The sequence below is a fragment of the Schistocerca serialis genome, chromosome 9 (genome assembly GCF_023864345.2).
Source record: "Schistocerca serialis cubense isolate TAMUIC-IGC-003099 chromosome 9, iqSchSeri2.2, whole genome shotgun sequence".
Lineage (NCBI taxonomy): Eukaryota > Metazoa > Arthropoda > Insecta > Orthoptera > Acrididae > Schistocerca > Schistocerca serialis.
In genome coordinates, this window is record NC_064646.1 from 343366940 (window position 1) to 343389956 (window position 23017).

At 39.9% G+C, this 23017-nt stretch overlaps 1 protein-coding gene across 4 annotated transcripts in view; it reads left to right on the forward strand.

Moving 5' to 3' along the window:
• Positions 1-444: 444 nt before the first annotated feature.
• The window catches only part of LOC126419923 (nucleolar and coiled-body phosphoprotein 1-like), a 31865-nt gene continuing 9292 nt past the window's right edge, over positions 445-23017 (forward strand). For 3 of the 4 annotated variants that reach the window (XM_050087213.1, XM_050087210.1, XM_050087211.1), the window contains exons 1-6: positions 445-604; positions 1104-1224; positions 13051-13218; positions 20019-20381; positions 20464-21045; positions 21870-21994. In XM_050087213.1, coding sequence (XP_049943170.1) covers positions 503-604; positions 1104-1224; positions 13051-13218; positions 20019-20381; positions 20464-21045; positions 21870-21994 — 1461 coding nt within the window. In that variant the 5' untranslated portion in view covers positions 445-502. The remainder of the gene's footprint in view (positions 605-1103; positions 1225-13050; positions 13219-20018; positions 20382-20463; positions 21046-21869; positions 21995-23017) is intronic. The other variant, XM_050087212.1, reaches the window with a different exon arrangement.

Here is a 23017-nt window from a genome sequence, read left to right on the forward strand (position 1 = left end):
TTCATATTTGCAGCTTCTTTTACGTTCTTTATACTTTGTTTTGAAATTCCTACCTGTCATCTCCAGATGTACTGATTCACATTCTCGACATTCTGATTGGTATGTTCCTGATCCGTGGTATTTATCTTGCTTTTATGGTATTTGTAAATGTGACTGGACTGAGTTTCTCGCTCTGTAAGCAAAGTGCATTCCCTGTTTCCTTAATATATTTGCTCTCCTGTGGGTTGCTTTGCGTTTGTATGTTTTTACACATGCATCCTAATTAAAAATTGTTATTCAAAGCAAGGTAATTTAAATCATCGTGAATTACTTTTAGGATTGATAAGTAAAAATCAACAATCGGTGTACACGTGATTTCCCCATACTGGTTTTATTATCTTTGCGTATTGCATATACACGTGATATATGTTATCGCTGTGCACGGCATTCTCCGCTACCGAAAATCATTGCTTGCACAGTGTTCGTAGTGGAGGTAACGCGTTGCTCGCTCTTTCGGTTCAAAATGGCGGCAGTGGAGGAGAGTGTTGTAAATTCTCTTGTGCATCAGCATTTATTATCAACTTGCCCATCTCTAGCCGCGGTGTATCAAAAGAAAGCAAAGCCTGTAAGTATTGTTCTTGTATGCTACTATGGTTATTAATAATCAGACTTTTGAAACTTTGCGTTAATTATCGATCGTGTTATTGGCTTGTTGAGAAGCACGTGGTACGGCACCTGCCAATTACGGTGTAATTGACTATGGCTTCTGTTTATTATCAACAACATTATGATTAATGCATGAGCGAAGTGTATGTATATTTTTTTTTTTAATATGTGTGTAGCCGCACAAGTTGTGAAGCCGGCTGTTCAGTTTAATTTTACGTGTAAACATAGCGTCATTTGCAGATTTTGGTATTCCTGTGCCAAATAAATATCACAAAGAAAATATCAGTGCGTACAGTGCTCAGTGTTAGATTTTACACATCATTTAATTACAAACATTGCAGCATGTTGCACACGTGTAGTTACGTGAGAGATAAACACTATGATGCAGCTGGTTCAGTTGTATATATATGACTTTTTCATTTTTTTTATTTTATTATGGTTTCTAATTGCCCTTTCAGAGCCCTGTTTCTCCAGGTTGGCCATCATTGAAAGAGATTGTGAAATTTTATAACACAAAGTCCTCGAAAAAGATTGTTTTGAAGAATGGTGACGTAGAAGAATCATCAGACTCGAGCTCAGGTGAGTCACGAATGTTTGTCGAAAAGGTTGATGTTGAGATGTATTTTATAATACTTGAATAAATTTTTAGTGTGTTTGTGAATTTATTCAGCTTCTAGTCATGATAGTTAATATGAATCTGTTACTGAGCCATGCAAGTCATTTAGATTGTTGCTTTTTTGAAGTTAATGCCCACTAATCTTAAATATTTTATATATCTGCGTCATTTTGGATTGGCAGTTGTGGTGAAATGTTAGTACTTCCGTGCTAATTTTCCCACCCATGCACCATGTTTATTTCCAGATCAAACCGCACAATATAGTTTAAAATTTCTTGCCACGGCTGTCTTTGATAATGAGAAGGTCTGATTTAAATTGTCCTGACTCTTGAGGTAGGTGGACACAGGTTTTTCTGCACGTCATGATTGGGCTTAAGTCTAGATCAGGAACAGCAGAAGTCACTCTGGTGCATATCTGTTGCTCATAAGTTGGCAACGCATCAGTTTTGTGTGGTGTTTGGGATTGTTGTTTCACATAACTAGTGAGAGGCAAGAACAGATGCATTGTATTTGTAATGCCGAAATTGAAACTTATTTCTTATTTGCTGTTTTAGTGGGTTTTTGGAGAAATATTTTGATTGACACCAGGTGCTATAATGTGGACTGATTTAAGTGATTTAGTTCTGCATGGCTATGTTGTCATTAGTACATGTCTCATTGGTGGATTGCAGAGACTCAAGGTGTAACAGATTGGGTGGTGAAATAACTCTTTTAAGAGTCAAAGGTTTGTGTGGATGGAATCTTCTGGATATGCAACAACTGCTGCCACTTCAGTGGATCAGGGATTTTTAATTCAGTTGTAGGAGAAAAGTGTTCAGTTTTAGTAATAGTCCATGTTCAATATATGAGGGTCAGTCAATTATCATCTGCTAAGTAGTTAGAAAATTTTATTGTGATCAAATAGGAAACACACGAGAACATCATTTTTCGACATAGTCCATTGCGTTTCAATGCACTTGGTCCATCATTGTAGTGCAGCCATGTGATGCCCTCATAAGAGGGTTCTCGGTTGAGCTGCAAGCCAGGAATGCACCGCATCTTTCACTGCTTCATCCAAGGCAAAATCGACAGCCCTTTAATGCCTGTTTGAGTGGACCAAACAGGGGCAAGATCGGGACTGTATGGAGGATGATCAAATCTTCAAATTTGAGTTTCTGGAGTGTTTCAGCAATGTGGGCAGCAGTATGCAGACAGGACATTGTCGTACAACAACACAACACCATTTGACAGCAATCCTCGGCTTTTGCTTCGAATTGCAGGCTTCAGCCTAGCAGTAAGCATCTCTGTAATGTACACTGTTTTTTTGCTGTGTCCCTTTCCCCATAATTTTCCAGTACTGGCCCTAGTGCATTCCAAAAAGTTGTAAGCATCAGTTTTCCTGCGGATGGTTGGGTCCTGAAATTTTTGTTGCACGGCAAATTTGGATGTTTCCATTCCATACTCTGCTGTTTACTCTCTGGCTCATAATGATGGATTCATCTTTTGTCACCAGTAAAGATCCTGGCTGAGAACTTGTCCCCTTTGTTACCATAGTGGTCAAAATGTTTTTTGCTGATGTCCAAATGTGTTTTTTAAGCAGTTGTGTGAGTTGTTTTGTGACCCATCTTGCACATAGTTTATTAAAACCAAGACTGTTGTGAATAATTTCGTAGGCAGAACCGTGAATAATTTGCAGACGATGTGCCTCTTCGTCAATAGTTAATCATCTGTCTAAGAGAATTGTTTCATGTGAATGCTCGATGGTTTCTTCACTTGTGGCGGTAAACGGTCGTCCGGCTCCTTCATCGTGCGTAACACTTGTGTGACCATTTCAGAATTTTTCAAACCATTCGTAGACACTCAGTTGTGGCAAAACACTGTTCCTGTACTGTACTAAAAGTCTTAGATGAATTTCGGCCTGATGTGCGTTCCAACCACAAAAAATGGATCACTGAATATTGCTCTTCGTTGGTGCAAATAGACAGCAGAGCAGCCATCATTAACAGCACGGCAGTGATAACAAAATAACCTAGCAGCTTGAAAATTAAAAGATATAACAACAAGTAAACAAAGCATGCGTCATCAACGTAAAACAACAGTACTACCAAAATAAACAAAAATACAACTAAATTGCAGCTAATAATTGACTTTACTAATAAAAATTGATCCACATATCATAACTGAGCAACTTGCTGTGCTCATGCAGATAAATTGTGTATCAACACAGACTAGAGAAGTGGTGTTTCTTACCAGTTCAGGCAAAAGCCAGGATGGTTCCTTTGAAAGGGCACAGCTGACTTCCTTTCACATTCTTCCCTAATCTGATGGGAACATTGACATCACTGTTTGGTCCCCTTCCCCAAATCAATTAACCATTGTTATTTTTGAAAATATAAAAGTTGTGCCGCTGTCCTTAGTTTGCAGACACTAGCACAATACAGATAGCTGTGACTCAAATTTTAAGCCTTGTTTACAGCAATCTTTTTCCTAAATGTTCTACATGAAAACCATTTGGCAGCCTGCTGCTCTCTCATTGGCTGTGTAATGCAAATAGCTGACACCTTCCTTTCTTCAGTCATACCTCACGGAAAAATTTGACAGCATTCCTGCGCGAAACACGTAAGTATGCCGCCACTGGCCCCATTCTAGACTTTCACTGCGCATTGTGAACAAATAGGACGTATATTGCAAACTGCAGTTCATAAGTGGTGATGTTACTTTATACAATGTTAAGGGACACAATTGTTTGTGGATAAGAGTGATCTGATGTTTGTGCCAGATTTAATGCACTAAATCTGGTGGTACGATCAGAAAAGCTGTCTTATGTAATAGTCTTTGTGGCAAATATTTTTTTTAACGCATAGTGTACATCTGCTATGAAAAGTTTAGGATTTTTTTATTTAAGTGTGCTTGGAATAAGACTACTGAAAAATCCGTGTAATGTTGGATAACATGGCTATTGTATTGCTTCCCAGTGTGTAACACACAGTGCTTATTGATCCTGATACACTAGAAATATTATCAGTGCAGTGAAGATAACTATCAAAGATGATTGTCTCCACTCACAAAAGCTGCAGAAGGAAGTACCTTTTTGCTGAGTGTAAGGCACATGGGTATCAAGGGAAACAAAGTAATGGATGTAAACGCCGATGGAGCATGTTGTGGTGACCCAGTAATCAGTAAGCTGTCACCATACTTGCGGCAGCCATGCAGATGGGATGAGGCTCTTCTTAAGGCTGCTACACATGTAGCTGCATGCTTGACAAGTGTGCTTGCCCAAGCATGCTAGAGTGTGTGTAGTATCAATGTGTGCAAGCAACAGGATGGTACAAGCAAGCTTGACATTTGATCGAATTTTGGTTATGTATGCTCATGCAAGTATTCAGGTGTGCGTAACAAGAATAGGGAGGCTTGTGCAATCATTAGATTTAATTTTTTATGTTCCCAATATATTACATTATGTGCAAAGCTTGTACTACACTGTAGGGCAAACCAAAAAGTACAGAGATGCACGGAGGAAAAGAGAAGAAATATAGCAACAATGTTACAGTTTGGCATGTGTCTTTAGTGAGTAGTCTCCCCAGTGTGTGGTACCTGTGGTGTATAGGTCACAGTGTGCCTCATTTTAGTATCTTATTTTCATACGTGAGGGTAGCAGCTTGTTTAATGACAGATTTTTCCCTCTATTAATCAAATGAATGTAGTAAAACTTTTAAGGTTTTGTCATGTCGGACTTAATTTCCTAGTTTTAGGGAGTTATCCTTGATGTGTTTGTCACACCTCTCCTTAGTTCTCAAGTCCAGCCTTCAGTACCTGTATTTGACAGTTCCACATCTCGTAACGTGGATCGAAGATTGTGGTAATAAATGAATCTTAACATAATGTGTTGTCAGTACCATTTTACATTTTGTTATAAGAACAATAACTGAAAGATAATGAAGTCTTTAACTTAATTTTGTTACTGTAGTAGGGAGAGGACTTCGTCATTGTAGTTGGTCATAATTGTATTGCTGCGAGACTGCATCTTCTGGGGCATTGAGCTCCTGCTGTAATTTTTTTATGATCATGACGTACGGCTTGTGTGTAGGTGTGGAGTAGGCCTAATTCGCTGAGAAGGCACTAGCTTTTTGCTACAATGCCAGAGTTTGCCATTTTCATAATGCAGCTCTCTAACGGAAATGTCCACCATTAGGACGGGGATGTGCTACTAGTCATAGGTTAATGTAGCCTTCAGTGTGGTTCTGAACCGATCTGCTAAGTTTAGTAATGCTAAAAATCAACACAAGAAATATATTGTTTGTCGTATCCCTTCTTCATTTTGTCACAAATTGCATTCTGTTGTTCTGCATGAGCACTTTCAAGTTTTGATCGCTAACCTCTGCTCTTTAAGAATGTTCTACATCTGTAGTGACTGAACTGGCTGCTAGACCATTATAGATGACAAACACTTCATAAATAGATAAAAATGAAGGCTGCATAAATAGATAAAAATGAAGGCTGACTGACTTCATACTGCATGTGATTTGCTGGAACATCTGTGAAGCATCTTTGTGATGCTAGCATAGTTTGTCAATCAAAAAAGCTCTGAGACTGCATTGATATAAAGTAGAAAAAAGTTAAGATGGTTTTTTCATACCTCGGATGTTGTGCATGAGTACAAAGCACAGAACATTTGTACAACCATGTAAAACTGTCAGGAACATCTTTCGTAGTGCTGTTCAGCTTGTGTGTCGCATTGGCTTGGATGCAGGTTGTTGGCAAACTATTGATTCTTCATGTTAATTTCTGCACTTTGTCATTTTGTGGTAGGTTTCTGTCGATAAGTCTTATTAATCATGATTTTTGGCTGAAGATTTTTCCGATTTCGCATCATTTTTGTTTGGGAGTTCAGGTGTGCAGTACAAACTTTGCACACATTTCTCTTTTTCAAAACATTCTGGAGAATGTTTTGAACACCTGATACAGGGAGGTTACTGCATTGTGATTTGTGACAAATCTACACTATGGCTGCACATCCATTACTAAGCCCTTTTACTCACAACTGACTGGTCAAATGCACATTTGTTTTTTCTAGTTGTTAGTTCAGTTGTAATTCGCTGTAATTATTAACTATTGTCACATATTTGTCAAAAATGAAGATCTTTGTGAATGATTGTAGTATGTTTCGACATTGGGATTGTCAATTCTGCTTGTCAGGTGCCACCAATTTGGAAGTTTTCCTAAGCTGCAATTTTAGACAATTCAGTAGTTTGTCTGCAGTTTGCCTCAGTGGATTAACCTTTTCTGTTCACAAAGGTAGTTGTGATGCTTGCAGATAGATATTTTCAACAGTATGGTTGCCCACCCGCATTAGAGCTTCCACATTACCAGTGTGCACTGTAAAAATAGCGAGACTGTCTGTAAATGTGCCAAGTAAATATTTCTCAAAATGATGTTTGTGATTGTATTACCAACCAGTGTAGGTGACATTGCAGTTGTGTAGGTGTGCACAGCAATTTAAACCACAAAGTGTCAGATTGAGATAAGCGAGTTGCAGGATGTTGCCTGATGTAATTGTACTTAACTGTGACCAGTGATGCAATCAGGATACCCTGCACATGTAGCCAATCACTTGTTGAAAGTTGCTATGATTGATTCATTTAATCAGAAGTAATGTGGTGGGACTGACTTTGTGTTTGTGAAAATTACAATATGTATATCATGTCCAAGTGATGGTGGTTCTGCTGTGGTAGGATTTGTGTTAAGTGCACATAAGACTTAAGTACACTTACATCATTTTTTGGTGGCATGTTTGTTCAGAATGGATAAGGTTAGTGGGTGATTAAATTGGGTGGAGTAGTGTGCGCAGTTGCTGTAGCTTTGTCTTTTTTCGTGTCATTAAATTTGAGTTGTGACAACGTCTTCAAAAAGTTGCGGAATTTAATAACATGGCTCACATTCCAAATTTTGAAAATGTGACTGCTTGTCAATTAAGAGTAATGTAAAGGCAAACAGTCAGTACAGTATTAGTGTTTTCCCAGAGAAACTACATGAAGAAAACTATAGCTTTATCCACTTCAATTGCTTTTATGTATGTGACTATACACTACTGGTTTAATTACCCTGGAATGGCTGTGGCTCCTACTGATTCAGGCCCCCCAGGGGGCCTGCAACTTTTTGGCAGGTTCGTGCTTGGCTACCATGGAGCACCAGCCTGTGTGGTATCTTTCCCTTTCCGTGCTGCATGTCTATTCTCTTGCTATTCCTTTTTCCCTCCTTGGGAACAAGTCTGGGGAATGTGTTCCACATTTTCAGTAGCTGACTTAAGAACAGTCTCGCTACTGCTTTTTGTTCAATTTTCCTTTCTTCTTTTGTCTTCTCCTTTCCTTCCTCTGCCTCAGTGTTTGAGGTTCTTTCTATTCTTCCTGCCTGCGTGCTCCTGACAGCTGGCCCTGCATCTGACGCATGACAGATGACTGGTTCACACATAATTCCCAGCCACGGGTGGTTGGGGTTTGCATGTACCCCCGGTACAGGCCAGGCCCAGGGAGAGGCAATTTCCTGAGCTGCTAATTTGCTGATTAGTACCTCTGTCAGGTGTTCAGGTGGAGTGACCTGAGGTGTGAGCCATCACCTAAGGTCCAGTTGGACGAGTGCACCATGAGAGGCACTGGCACCCATGGGGGATTTTCTCGTAGTGAGCCAATCACAACCTTCACAGTCCACATTTACCAAATGGAATGAAGCTCTCAATTCAAAGACCCTCCCAGCTGCATTGCATTTCCTTGTGGTTTTACATACTGAAGACAGTAAGTCCTTTGCAATGGTAAATCTGTTTATACTCAGAAAGTTGTTCATTCAATCGCTGGCGCTATGAATTCCTGCTCTCGTTCATGGAATGGCGATATGGTTTTGGAGACTACTGCCGATTCTCAAGCACAAAAACTGCTTGCCTCTTTGCTTCTCCACAACTATCCTTTTTGTGTCGAGGCCCATAGAACTCAGAATGCTTCCCATGGTGCTATTTTACACTAGGCTGCTTGATGGTCCAAGTGAGACAGAAATCCAAACATATCTCTCTGGTCAGGGTGTCATTGCCATCCATCGGGTGATGAAAAAAGGTAGATACATCCTTAGTGTCCCCACGCCCTCCTTTTCTTACGTATGGTGCTTCTGTCAAAGATCAGGCAGACTAAAGCCCGGTCCACACGCAACGATCTGTCTGCGCAGACATCGGCGCAGATGTCTGTACATGCAAAAGATCGCTGCAAATGTGGTGTGTTCACACGACACAAACCCCAATCTACTACTCGCCCGCCATCTGTCGGTGTAGAAAAGAAATATCAGTGGCAAGCGACTACGCTCCCCGAAAACGTCAAAATTTAATTCAGTTATTTTGAAAAATAGAAATGGAGGAAGTTCTGTTGTGGTCTGTGTTCGCAACTTGTGTTGCAAAAAACATTCAGACCAACCGCAGGAAACAGAGAAAGCGGTCAAAATGATGCAGACAGTGGCTGCTAAAGCGAAAGCAGTTTTGTCACGTAAATTTACTGCGAGGGTTGCAGGGCAAACCTGTTTTGTTTTACATAACCTCGTGTTCCGTTTCCTCGCACATTGGTACTCCAATTTCATCTTCAATTGTACTCCTGCTTGGTCTTGGCGTTTCTTGATCACTAAGAAAGCCAAGTAGATCAAAATACCATAACGTTGGCTGGTATACTTGATCTACTCCTACACCAGATCTTCTAGATTTCTGAACTGTGGATAACTCTTTTCGGTAAACAGTTCGCTGACAGACTAATTTACTTGACTTGCCTTCATGAACTCATCTTTCAGGAAAGCGTAAATAGCTTCACATGTGTTGGGTATTATTTCACTCAATGCTTGTTTCGATATTGCAGATGAAAATTCCAAATCATTGTAGCTCCTTCCTGTTGCTAGGAATCTTAATGTTACTGCCAGGCGTTCATGAGGAGAAATTTCCCTTCTCATACAAGTATTTTTCTCATAATATGAGGGGTTAAATGCTTTAGGAGATAATTATAAGTTTCGACATCCATCCGCAAATAATTTCGCCAGTTCGCAACGAAATTATTTTTTTATTACCGTTTCTCTGTTTGCCGAGGCGCCAACTGCCCGCAATTTTTCAATTAGAGCATTGTATGCTGCTGTCTTTTTGTCTCGGTCACTATATTCTTTACTTTTAATCATCCACAAACATGGGTGGTTTCTGTATATTTCAATGAATTCACTTACAAACTCTCGAGAACACTGACGAGTATCAGCCATTTCAATGCCCTGTGCACACAAATACAAACACTACACTGAGCAAACAGCTGTTTCGCGCCAGATTTGCGACGATCTCCTGTCCACACGCTCCAACTTGTCTGCGCAGATGTGGTTTGAACCGACAGATTTGAGAGGTTTCGCTCAAACCTCCAACTCCAACTTCCAGGTTTGCACACACCTCAGGTTGGTGCAAATCTTCTGTTCACACGCAACGATCTGTCTGCGCAGATGTGATGTGCGCAGACAGATCGTTGCGTGTGGACGGGCCTTAAGAAGTAATCACAGTCTAGCCATACATTCCAGACTCGATGCCCTGATACCAGTGTCATCATTTCAACTACACTCAAATGTCTTACCCACTGTATCAACTGCATTGGTGACAATGCCACTTACTGTTGAGATTGTCCCATGAATCTGTGAGTGGACTACTCTGTCAATCGATGTCACCAGGGCAGGTGTGCTCTCCATGTTTTTAAGAGTCGTCTTATGATGACAGATTGCATTCATTATGAACTGTTGCATGCACAGTGTCATCACATACTTAGGGGGTAACAAGAAAGCTAGCTGTATTTCATTCACTAGCACTTTAAAAAGTTCCACTCCCTACCTGTCATGTGGGCCAATCTCCTAAGGCTTGCTGGGACAAAGATCCACAGCCTGGCAGTAGCAGATGATGTCATAGTGGACCTTATTGCCATCCCAATATCTTGGGCCAGCATTTTGCAGAGATTTCAAGCTTCTCCCACTATCACTCAGCCCTCCTGTATCGGAAACGAGACATAGGCGATGCCCTGATCATCTCAGACTGATGAGTGCTACAATGCCGCCTTTACTATGAGGGTGTTAGTTCATGCTGTCACTTCATCCCAGCACCTGACACTGTTAACAATCATATGTCGCAGCATCTTTCTCCTGCAGGTAAGCACTTTCTGCTTAATATGTACATCTGCATCTGGGAAGAGGGCATGTTTCCCAGATGCTGGCGTGAAGCCACTGTCGTACCCATACCTAAGCCCAGTAAGTACAAAACACCTTCCTTCTAGCTACTGCTCCATTTCTCTCACTAGTTGTGTTTGCAAGGTGATGGAATGTATGATTCATACCCGGCTGTTAGGGTGGCTTGAGTCTTGCAATATACTAACCACTGCACAGTGAGGATTTCGAATGTGCCGTTCTGCAGTTGACGATCTCGTCACTTTGACCACCCTTGTCATGATTGATGTTCTGTGGAAATCCCAGACTGTGGTGTTTTTTTGAAAAGCCTGTAACACCTGGAGAACTGGAGTCCTCTGTACTCTCTACATGTGGGGGTCTCATGGCATCCTGCCCAGTTTCCTTCAGGAATTTTGAAAAGTGCAGGAAAACAGTGTGCCTCATGGTTTTCTATAATGGCCTGTCTCCTGCCGACATCTCTGGCTCCCTTTTCATTGACGATTTTGCCGTTTATTGCAGTTCTTCATGGACTTTTCTCATAGTGCGTCATCTTCAGTGATGTCTTGATTGCCTTCACTCATGGAGCATCAACAGTGGCTTTTGTTTTTACACTGACATAACAGTTTCTATGAATTTCTGGCAGCACAATTGGTTTTTTTCCACTGTATTTACCTCTTGGGCCTGCTGTTCTTCCGTCTGTTGAATCTACGGGGAAACTTTGTTGGTCCTCCCACATGTCTTATCTGGCAGCCTGCTGTATGCAGTTTCTTGATGTCCTGTGTGACTTCAGTGGTACTTCCTGGGGAGCAGATCACTGCAACCTCCTCTGTTTGTACCAGTCCCTTGTCTGTTTGAAACTAGACTGTGTATTTTGTTTATGCATCTGCATATCTGTCCCTCTTATGCCATTTCAATACTATCCACCTTTGTGGCATCCATTTGACCACTGGGACCTTTTACACTGGTCATGTTGAGAGTCTGTATTCAGAAGCTGTCGAGCCATGGCTGTCCTACCGCCGTGACTCTCTCCTCAGCACATATATGCATGCCATTTGTGTGTCATGCGTGGCCTCACATCCTATGGCTCCTTTTTTGATGACTGTTGATCGCTAGTATGGGGCGTGTCCCTCTTCTCTTATCTCCTGGAGTTCGCTTTCAGCTCTTGCTGAGGCAACTTAACGCTACATGCAACTTTCACTAAGGGTGTGATCCCTGCACTACCTTGGCTTTGTGAGATGACCTGTGTTCATCTTTGCTTTCATTCGCTTTCATTCCAGCCTCACTCTATTGCCTTCAGTTTCAAGACGTTTGAATGGAACTTTGCGATAGTACCATGGTTTACACTGAAGGAGGTTTCAGGTGTGCATTGGCACAGACGTTTTGAAGTATTGGCTTCTGTCACACTGCCCAGTATTTACAACAGAGCTTTTAGCCCTGTATCAGGCCACGCAGTACATAGAGACACAGACTTTTCAGTTGTGTTATCTGCTTAGACTCTGTGCCCTTCAAAACCTATGTGTGGTGTACATTGTCCATCCCGTAGTGCAGTGGGTCCAAGAAAGCTGACACTTGCTCACTCTTGATGGAGCCAGTGTGATGTTTATGTTGGTTCCTGCTCACATTGGTCTGACAGGAAACAAGGCGGCTGATGTTGCCAAGGCTCCAGACCACTAATTCTTATGTTCCCCCCAAATGATTTCTGTATTGCCATCTGTCAGGAGGTGGTGTCCCTTCAGCATCACCACTGGTCCTCCCTTCACAAAGGAACAAGTTCCAGGTTATTAAGCCTCTCCTAACAGCTTGGACGACTTCCTGTCATCCTCCTCACCACGAGATCATTTTAGCTAGGTTGCACAATGGGCGCTGTTTTTTTAGCTATTGCCATTTAAGTGGTGCTGCCCCACCAATTTGTACTCTCTGCACTCAACCTTTGACAGTCCGCCATTTCCATTTCCTCATGGAATGCCCTTTCTTTAACCCCTTACGTTCTCATTTGTGTTTGCCGTCTAGTTACCGGCCGTTTTAGCGAATGACGCATGGGCTGTCAGCGACGTTTTACATTTGGCATTAGTGACTGAACCTATTGCTCTAAAATCTGTGATCAATTTCGGCACAACACTTTTTGTAGGAGCCGCTCTCTCTGGGTATTCTATCATGAACCTTTTGTGTAGCATTTTAAAAAATTCACATCCAAAGAGTTGCAACAATAATCTCTTTGTTTCACTGGAAAAGTGTTTTGCAGAACTATTGACAATGCAACGTGACATTATGTGACCTCTTTGAGTGCTGCCCTAGTGTTAAGAAATAACACCACTCAGCTTCAAATATCAAATTCAGTATAACATGAGGCCTCTTATCTTGGTCACACCGTATCGTCCCAGTATACAACGAATCTATATGTTAATATGATTGATCTTGAAAGAGTAACATAAATAGGGCCAAATGGCACTGACTATGTTTTAAATGTGAAGGCATTAATTTGTCTTTGTATTATCATTTGTACCTTTTATCCGACTATGACATGTGCTTCAAAATTTTGCTAAATATTAGTAGTATGTACCCCAAGAACGTTGCTCAAGTTGAGTTAACGTTAAAACTCTCATTTATAGAAGATAGTGATGACACTCCTGCGGCCAAAGTTGCAACTGTCAAAACTAATGTAAATCAGAAGGCAAAGACTGCTGCTCCAGTAACACCAAAGGCCTCAGTGCAAGCAAAAAAAGAGAGCAGCAGCAGTGAAGACAGCGATGACAGTGATGAAGCACCTCCGCCCAAAGGTATCTGTTAGAAGATAATCAAATTTTGATATATCTTCTCCCTGCTTGAAAATTCACTATCTTGCCAATGTTAGGTACACTAGCAGCTTCTTATATCCCAGATGCTTGTATGTATAAATAAATGTAATTTATTATATAAAGTACAATGGTATGTTAATCTCAACATTCTAAAAAAATTTAGATGTGAGAATTCTGATGATAAATAGCGTTGATTAGTTTTTAATATTTCTACTTTACGTTGACTATAGTCAGTTAATTATAGTTAGTTCTGTACAGGGCAGTTAACAGGGCAACAACTAGAAAATTAGCTTACAGTCTTTAATGTTCATTGTAGTCTTATTGCTCTGCTACCTTAAGTTATAACTTGTTAGTTGCTAATAGTGCATGTGACCAATAATGTAATTGTTGATTTGTTTTTATTGCAGTTTTCTGTGCTACATGTTTTTGTGTGACACTAAGTTAGCATTGAAAGCATGCAGAAATGTAATAAAAGTACAATTATCCTGCCAAAGTGAGCTTAATCACATGTTAATGGGAATGATGTAACAACAACCTCTATACACACTGCAGGCCATATGGATTTCTGCTCCACCTCGTAAATGTAACTTGCTGAGCAACTACAAATCATTTTTTAGTTACTACCACAATGACAGCAAATAAACAACTGCATAATACTGTAGACATCAGTATAACAAAGCACACACTTTTGGTAACTGAGCAAAGAAATACTGGAAATAAGCATTTGATTATGGCAGATACCTCGAAACAGTATGATTTATAGTTTATAAAATAAATAATAACCGAGGTATTAATTTCTTGCTCTAGAAAACAGTATGATTTATAGTTTGCAAAATAAATAATAACCAAGGTATTAATGTCTCGCTCTAGATTTTATGATAGTAATGCAATAAGTAACAGATATTCATAGCTTTTCACTCACCAGTTTACGGCGACAATGGTGCAGTTTCATTGAGCTCCCATCGTCACTGTTGCGGGAATCAACACTGAAACCATCTTCATACTCATCACCAAGACGTATCATTAGCTGGTTGGAATAGAATCGAGGTACTTGAAACGATAGACTTTTTCAAAGGTATAACTATCAATCGTTATTTTGGCTGGCATGTTCTCCCTGTGCACTTTCCCAGCTGCTAGCTATTTAGTTTTCTGCTCATTAATATTTAGTGCAATGTTCCTACTGGCCTTTTTTTTTCCCCTACGATGCCAATGTCATTCGCTTAGGCCAGTACGTGCACAGATTTATGAAAAATCATTATCCTATTGAAGATATTTGCTTCTCTCCTCACCTTCTCCAAGGTGGCGTTGAATAGGCGGCATGCCAGCGCATCACCTCGTCGTACTCCATATTTAATTTCCACATTATTGGACAACATTCCTCTAATTTTTATGCAGTCTTGTGTTTCTTTCATTGTCGTTCTTACTAACCTCATCAGGCTCCCGCCCCCAGAATACCCAAGCCACCAGAGCTAGATACATTTGTTCTGTCTGTACTATTATACGCTACTTTAAAATCCATAAAAACACATGTTCCGGCCCCAGAATTTTTCCAGAATTTGTCTTGGGGTAAATATCGGTCTATAGTTGACATTCCAGGGATAAATCCACATTGCTACAGCCCCGTCTCCCACACTATTATCGAAAGGAGTCAGTTGTACAGTGTATTAGGGGATTTCATATCACATATTAAGCAGTGTTATCTCTCTATAGTTACCACATTACATCTGGTCTCCTTATATATAGGGTATATAATTCCCACTTTCCTTGTTTGAGGCATTTCCTTTTCCTCCCATATTAGTTTAACCAGTTTCAGGATGTACATTTCCAATTTGGAACCTCCTTGTTCGGAAAGTTCTGCTGGAATGCCATCTGTTCCTGTCTTCTTGTTCTTTAATTTCCTCATTGCAGTTCTCACCTTGTCTAAGTTAGGTGGGTCCACACTATTATCTGAGTTGTCTTCTTCCTTTGTCAGGTTACTTGATACAGGTGGCCTTGTATTAAGAGGTTTATCAAAGTGACCAGGCCATCTCTTGCCTTCTTCTCTTCACTTATAATTTCGCCATTTTCCTCTTTTATTATATGTGCTCTGCTCTTGAAAGATTTGTGCCTTATTCACGTACCTATAAAATTTCTTTGCCTTGTTTGCACTTCAGAAGCTCCAGTTCTTCAATATTTGCCTTCTTTCACTCCCTCTTTTTCCTGTGATGGATCCTTTTTTCAATTCTGTTTTTCTTTATATTCTTTCATTATCCTCCTGGTACAACATGGTTGTAAAGTCCTTCTGTATGCTTCATTTTTTTCATTTGTTATTGTCTCACATTCGGTATGGAACCACAAGGTTCTTGTTTGCTTTATGCTGTTCCCAAGTATCTCGCTTGTTGCCGTCTGCACTGTCTTTTTTATCTTTCCTATTGATCATTAGTGTTACATTCTCTAGTGTTTTCTAGGGTCTGAATTACTCTCCTGATACTGTTTTTTTGCTTCTTCGGATTCTAAAGCTGTTAGTTATATTTCTGTGTCCTTGGCCAGGTTCATTTCACTGCATTCGATATTCTTGCCCTCACCTGTCCCTAAGCTAGGAAGTGATCTGTGTCTATATTTGGACTTCAACTCCTTTCACCCAGTAAGTCTGACTTGTGCCATGCATCAATTAGTACATGGTCTATCTATTGTATTTCCATCTTGTGCTGTCCATGTGTGGGAACAATGTTGAGCCTACCACCATGTTTCTAGATGTAGCAGATAGTATCAACTTTGCCCCGTTGTCATTGCTAAGACATGTTTACTATAGATGTCGATTATTGATCTATAGATCTTTTCCTACCCACCTGGGAATTTAGGACTTTGGTGAGTATTTTTGTATCGTGCCCTGGGCATTCATCATGTGCTCTTTCCAGAGATTCGTAGAAAGCTTCTTTCTCCTCATTCTCAGATTCTGCAGTTGGTATGTGGGGGCTAATTATGGAGTAATTAGAGAATTTCCCTGTTATCCTGAGTGTTGATAGTCTTGGGTTTATGGGGTTAAATCCAGTACTAAGCACTTTAGTTGATAATGCACCACAAATCCTGTCCCAAACTCGTGTTTACTTTCACTAGAGCTATGTAATGTGTTTGCTCCTTTCTTTTCTAGGACTCCACTCATGGTCCATCTTACTACTTGTAACGCTATGATGCTCAGCTTCAGGTTCGTTATTTGGTCTAGCATCACTTTCAGAGCTCCTGGGTGGTATAGTGATCCCACATGCCAGTACTGATGAATAAATCCGATTTACACTTTATATTGTTTTTCTTTCTTTCCATAATTGCCTGTCCTCCACAGCCTAGTCTGTGTCGTGTCAGGCATTCTTTATCCATCTGGCTTTTTGTTGAAGTTTCGCAATAGGTGTTTTTACAGAGTAGGCTGTCAACTCTATGTTCAAGCTCTACTGGAGGATGGGTACTTCCCCCCCCCCCCCCCCCCCCCCCCTAAGAGTTTTCTTCCCTTAGCCTTGGAGGCCCTACTTCCTGCGACAAGGCAGCAGTTCACTAGTTTTGGTCTGTCCTGGTATTTTATTTCCTCGGTGTCCACCATATCTAGTGAACATTCCCCCTATCCACCACCTGAGGAGGTGCCCTGTGGGAGACTAACAACTCCACACGGGTGCATACAGTTATTTGTACACACTATAAATGTACATTACATATTTTTGACAGCTTCAGAATTACCATTTTAGACTTTTTGTGTTGACTTGAAAATGGATCTTGGCCTGAAACTAGTTATCGAATGAAGGATGAAATATTTGCAACTTGTTGTTTTTTCCCCTATTGAAAATATTGTTTTTAATGATTTCTTACATCAAATTCAATTTTTTTTTTAATTTTTTCAGTCAAATGTAACAAATTTCGTATTAGTTGTAAATGTGAATTTTCACAACAAATATCATATTCATATTTTCAAGTTAGGCTCCATCTTATACACCTATGTATTTTCAAAAAGTAGGTTGTGAATAAAACTTAACTATAATAATTGAAAGAAACCTGTATTTTTAGGTGTACACATTATGGAAAATGTTCGTTCTTCTGGTATTGTGCTACAAGGTATTTTCAGGTTCTAGACCTTTCATATGCATCATTATCTATTAAAAAAAAAAAAAAAAAAAATACCAGGAAAAGCAAGCAGTTAAAAAAATTTGTTTCTTAAATTTTTATGTTGGTCATAATAAGGCCCCCCCCCCCTGAAGAACACAATTAAAGAAGAGTGGGAAGAGACATGACACTTGCTAGTGTTTACATAATTAGAGGCGTGGTTTTACTATATAAGCTGTGTTCATTGAATTTTTCACGCAGGACTTCCTATCAGCTTAGTCAAAGGTTCTCCTGAATTTGACAGAACTGATAATGCAGTTTTTAGATCCTTTATTCCGATACATTATTATTGACTTCTATTGGAGAATCTGTTCTAAATATGTATTTCTTCAGTAACCGTGTTGATATTTAACTTCCTTTTAAAGTGTTGTAAAAATTTCTTGTATTCATTTTGCATTCTAATTGATTTTATCATAATTAGTCTTGGTATTCCTTGTTTCTGTTTCCTCCCTTGTTTCAAGGAATCTTATCCAGTTCTTCACAGTCTTGGCTTTATTCCATTTTAGCCATGCATTTTGTGTTGTGGCTGTTTAATCACATCAGAAATTCCATTACACATGGCTTTTGGTTTTCAAGAAGACTTTTCTTTTGCTCTTCAAACAAAATTTTCAGTTTGCAATTTTCAGGCTTTTGTTTCCAGTTTATTGCAAAAGTTACTTCATTGTTTGAGTTTTTCAATGTTATATTTGAGTCCTGGGTTTGGCTTATCACTTCGTATTCCTTTGTTGGAATTTAACTTAAATTCTGACAACTATTTATCCAGGATGAAACTTAAATTCCTTATTATCTTAACAGTCTAGATTTCTTGGGAGGATTATTTGGATATATTTGAAATTCATCTAAATTTAGTTTTGGAGAGCTTGCTGTTTTCTGGGGAGATGCCTAAAAGCAGTGAATTTCATTACAGGATTGGTTCTCTGCAGAGTCCTATTAGTGTTTCGGTGTTTTTGTCCTTTTGTAAGGTGGGTAGTTCCCAACAGTGCATGTGAATATTTCTGTCTGCCCAATTGTGCACTAAATCCTGTGGCTGTATTAGTGTGTTTATTTGGAATTTTGGCAGTAATTTCTTAGTTCTTCCCAAAATTTCTGTCTTCTGATTGTTTTATTGGTGTGGTTGATTGGTGCGTGTGAAGGATAGCATGGATAGTCTTCCATTAAGTGACTGGGAATCTCTTATGGAATCTAAAATTTTGCAGTTGACAGTGAAAGCAGTTTCAAAATGCGGGTCATTTTTCATAAAACCTTTCCCTTACTTTTCCGTTGAAAATTCTGTAGCTTCCTCCTTTAGAGGCATACTCATCTGTAAATTTTATTTCTTGTATTGCTGTAATGAGTATGTTGTGTTTAGTAAGAATATCCTCTGTAGAAGCATTCCAGTTTTCAGAAGTGAATTTTTCTGGCCCTGCTTTATTTTTGTTCTGCCTGTTTTCAAAAATCTCCGGCTCTCTCCATCCTGTTTGTGCAAGTTCTTCAGAATCTGATGATTTGCTCATGCTCCCCATGGCAACTGTGGATTGGATACCACATGTAGTTTTCCATATTCGACTTCCCATCTTACTCCCCAGTTGGAAAGGGTTTCCTTGTTAGTAGCGTTAGCAGTTTTTCAGCTAATACAAAATACTTAAAAGATTATTAATCCTGTATGTCTGTGCCTGTTTTCATTGGCACTTCTGCCTTGAGAGACAGTTTTTCATCCAAAGGGCAAGAGTGCTTCGCACTTCTACATTCTTATCTACTGTGGAAGGCCATTGTCACTTGGTAGAGGAAGACTTCTTACTCTGGAAGTCACTCGATCCCTCCCATGTTGGCTGCCAGTGTGTTGCCCACTCTGCAACACTAGATGGTGTGGATTGGGTTTTTCCCTTCATCATGAAAGATGGTAAGGATCAGTCCTTGTCAGTATGTTAGGAGAGCTTGCACTTTTTTGTTTCTACAAGTTTTGTCTTATTTAATGTTCTTGAATTTGCTGTGGCTTGAGGCTTCTGGGCAAACGGGATATCTACTTCAGCAATTATTCACCTATGATATTAATAGCAGCTAAACATCTGTTGTTCAAAAGTGAGGAAGCTTTTCGTGGTTTGTATCAAATGGCTGTACTGTAGAGAGTTCTAGTGAATGTTTGATTTAGCATGACCTGTTAGCAATATTGGTCATTTTCATTTATTTTTAAGTCGCACGCACCACCATCAGTTCTGTAGCGCAAAGAGTGTCTTAGAAATTTTTCCATTAAGTCACGTGTAAAACATTTAGGTTAAATTGCTCCAGTAGTTCCAGCTGTAAAGAATTTAAGGTTTCTGGGGTTAAGAGTAGATAGTAAGTTTTTCAGAGTGCAGCTTTACAGAGTATGGTCTTACTGGAGGTGTTATTGGGGTGGTTGTGATGAGATGCAACTGTGAAAAAATCCGAACTGTTGGGGTCCTGCACTTAAATGCAGACCTCATTGCGATTTAAGATAGTTGTAATGTGTTAAGATTGGAATTATTGCCTCTGGAATCAAACCCTGGAGTTCGTTCTGTGTCTCAACTAATGAATTGAACTTATTTATAACGCAGTCAGTCACCAGCAATGCTACTTTGAAATGTAAGGGAACTTCTGCTTTCTTGTTGGTTTTTCTATTTCATATTAGCCTTACCTGTAAATTGTTAATATTGTTCTAGTTCCTGCAAAGTCTCCACAGTTGAAAACTCCTGTCACGAAGGCAAACCAGAAAAAGCAAGCTGTAGCTGAAGAAAGCAGCAGTGACGATTCGTCGTCTGAAGATGAACAGCCAAAGACCAAACCTGCAGCTAAAATGCCAGTGCAGAATCAAAAGCAACAGAAAAATCAACAGAAGCAGCCTGCTGTTGCAAAGGCAATTGTGCAGAAGAAACCAGCTCAACCTGAGGAAGATAGCAGTGAAGAAGAGTCATCGGAGGAAGAGCAGTCAAAGACTGCTGTAGTGAAGCCAAAAGCAAATGTTCCTCAGAAAGTAGCTGCAAAGCCGCAGCCAAAAGAAGAATCTAGTTCTGATTCTGATGATAGTGAGTAATGTTTTTGCTATGTTTTATTATTGTTGTTTGATGTCTTTGAATGCTAATATTCCTGAAAAATTATCTGCATTAGGTTCTGAAGACGATGTTACGGTAAAACCGAAACCCCAATTGGCAGCTCAGAAAAAGGGGATGAAGACACCTGTACAGGCGGGTGCCAAAACTCCTCAGAAGGCAGTATCTGCAAAGAAACCTGTCACTCCAGCTCAGGAGAGTTCCTCAGAAGATTCAGATGATAGTTCAGACGAAGCAGCCCCACAGACGATGAAAACTAAGCTTGTAGCACAGAAGAGTACACCAGTAGTCAAGAAATCGCAACAGGCAACAGTGAAACCTGCTGCTGCTGCTGCTGATGATGATGAAAGTTCTGACGACTCTGATGACAGTTCTGACGATGAGCCTCCAGCTAAGAAAACCCCTCAGCCACTTCAAATAGCAAAAATACCACCTGGCAAGGCCTCACAAACACCCAAGCAAGCCAAGGCAGAGGAGAGCTCAGATGACTCGGATGACAGTTCAGATGAAGATGAACCAGCAAAGGTGCCAGCCAGACCAACAATGCAGAAAAATGTTACCAAACCACCACCAAAGAAGGCTGCTGCTGCTGCAGAAGAGTCTTCTGACGATGACTCTGACAGTTCAGAGGATGCACCAGGTGCTTTAATCTCATTATTGGCATAGTGCATGCAAATGCAGATGATATTAGTTATATGAACTCTGTACGCATGTGTTTAACAAAGATTATTTTATGTTATCTATAGATATGTTTCCATATTATTTCCCTGTTTGGAAATTGGTCAGATTATTAAGCCCATAAAATGTCTGTTACAGAAAGCTGGTGATAATTGTTTAGTGTGTATCATTACTTTCCATCACAAATATAAATTTCCTTCATACTTTGTTTACTACATAATGTTTTCGCAGTCTTTTCTTTCATCTAAACATATAAGGCATCACTGTGAGCTTCGATCTACTAGTTTAAATTGTATTCATTAGATGAGCTAAATCTATAGTGAACTCAAATGTCTGTAGCACAGGCAAAATGTTGAGTAGGCTGAATACTACTTGGTCAAAAAGATGTGACTCATCAGTTTAATAATTGTCTGTTATAGGCTTTCTTTCTGAAGTGCATTATGTTGTCACTATATGATCCAATTTTTTAATTGCTCATATAATGTATTAACACTTTGCCACCTGTGCGTCTCGTAAAAATCTATTCACATGGCATTTGAAATATAGTAGTGTGGATCCTTTTTATACTACTGTTCATGCGTTGTACTTGTAATAATTAATTTCAACTTTTTCTGCACTACAATTTTATAGAGGAATTAACTTCATTGTCTTGGATACTGCAGCTATTAAAATACTGTTAGCTTTGTTTTTCAGTAGGGTTTCAAAATATTTGTGGTACGGATGTATTTGTGTACTTTAGTCATGTTATTTATAGGAGACACTTACTGACATTTCTCTTAATTGTAGCGAAACAGTCACCTGCAGTGAAACAAGCACAAGGGGGTGTCAAGCGACCTCATCCTGAGGAAGAGGAGGAGGACGATGATGATGACGATGACGACGATGATGACGAAGATAATGAACAACCCAAGGTGAGTTTGTCAATGTAATATGCAGAAAACAAATGCAAATCCATATGCATTGCTTGGCGAAGCTAATGCTTTGGTTATAAGAATGTAACATTTTCAGTTACCCTGAGTAGTTTGTTAAAATGATGTCCAGGAGACCAAAAGAAGAAATTCAGTGAGGCGGTGATTGCAAGTAACATGTTGTAAGTGAAACAATCAGTTAATGTATTATCCTTATACTGATGACTGAAGGCCTCTTCTATTTCCTTCCGCCTCACTCATCTATTGAAGCTACAATGAAATCCAGACCATAAGCTGCTTACAGGTGTTGATAAATGTCAAAGGGGACAGTTGAAAATATGTGCACCGACAGACTCGAACCCAGGTTCTCCTGCTTACATGGTAGACATTCTATCTGACTGAGCCATCAAGGACACAGTGGATAGTGCGACTGCAGGGACTTACCACTGGCACGCTCCCCGTGAGACCCACACTTCCAACTTACTGTCCACACAATAAATTTGTAGTGCCTCTGCCAACTATACTCTTCACTCACGGCAGTTAATCTACAAATTCCTGTAAGAGTTTAAGCAATGCAGAAGCACTCACAATGCTCGAACTCTTACGGGAATCGGTAGATTGACTACCACGAGTAAAGAGTATAGTTGGCAGAGGCTCTACAAATTTAGTCTGTGGACAGTAAGTTGGAAGTGTGGGTCTCACGGGGAGTGTGCCAGAGATAAGTTCCTGCAGTCACACTATCCACTGTGTCCTCGATGGCTCAGTTGGATAGAGCATCTGCCATGTAAGAGGGGATCTCGACTTTGAGTCCCGCTCGTGGCACACATTTTCAACTGTACCCATTGATATTTATCAATGCCTGTAGGCAGCTAATGGTCTGGATTTCATTGTAATTTAATTCTTCAAGAGCTGCAAGATTACCAATGGTAATTGGGCATGTCCGAAAGAACAGATACCATCTTCATACACTCATCTGTTTTCCGTCAGTGCTCTTTGTGTGTCACCTGTTCTGCAGTATTCCACTAT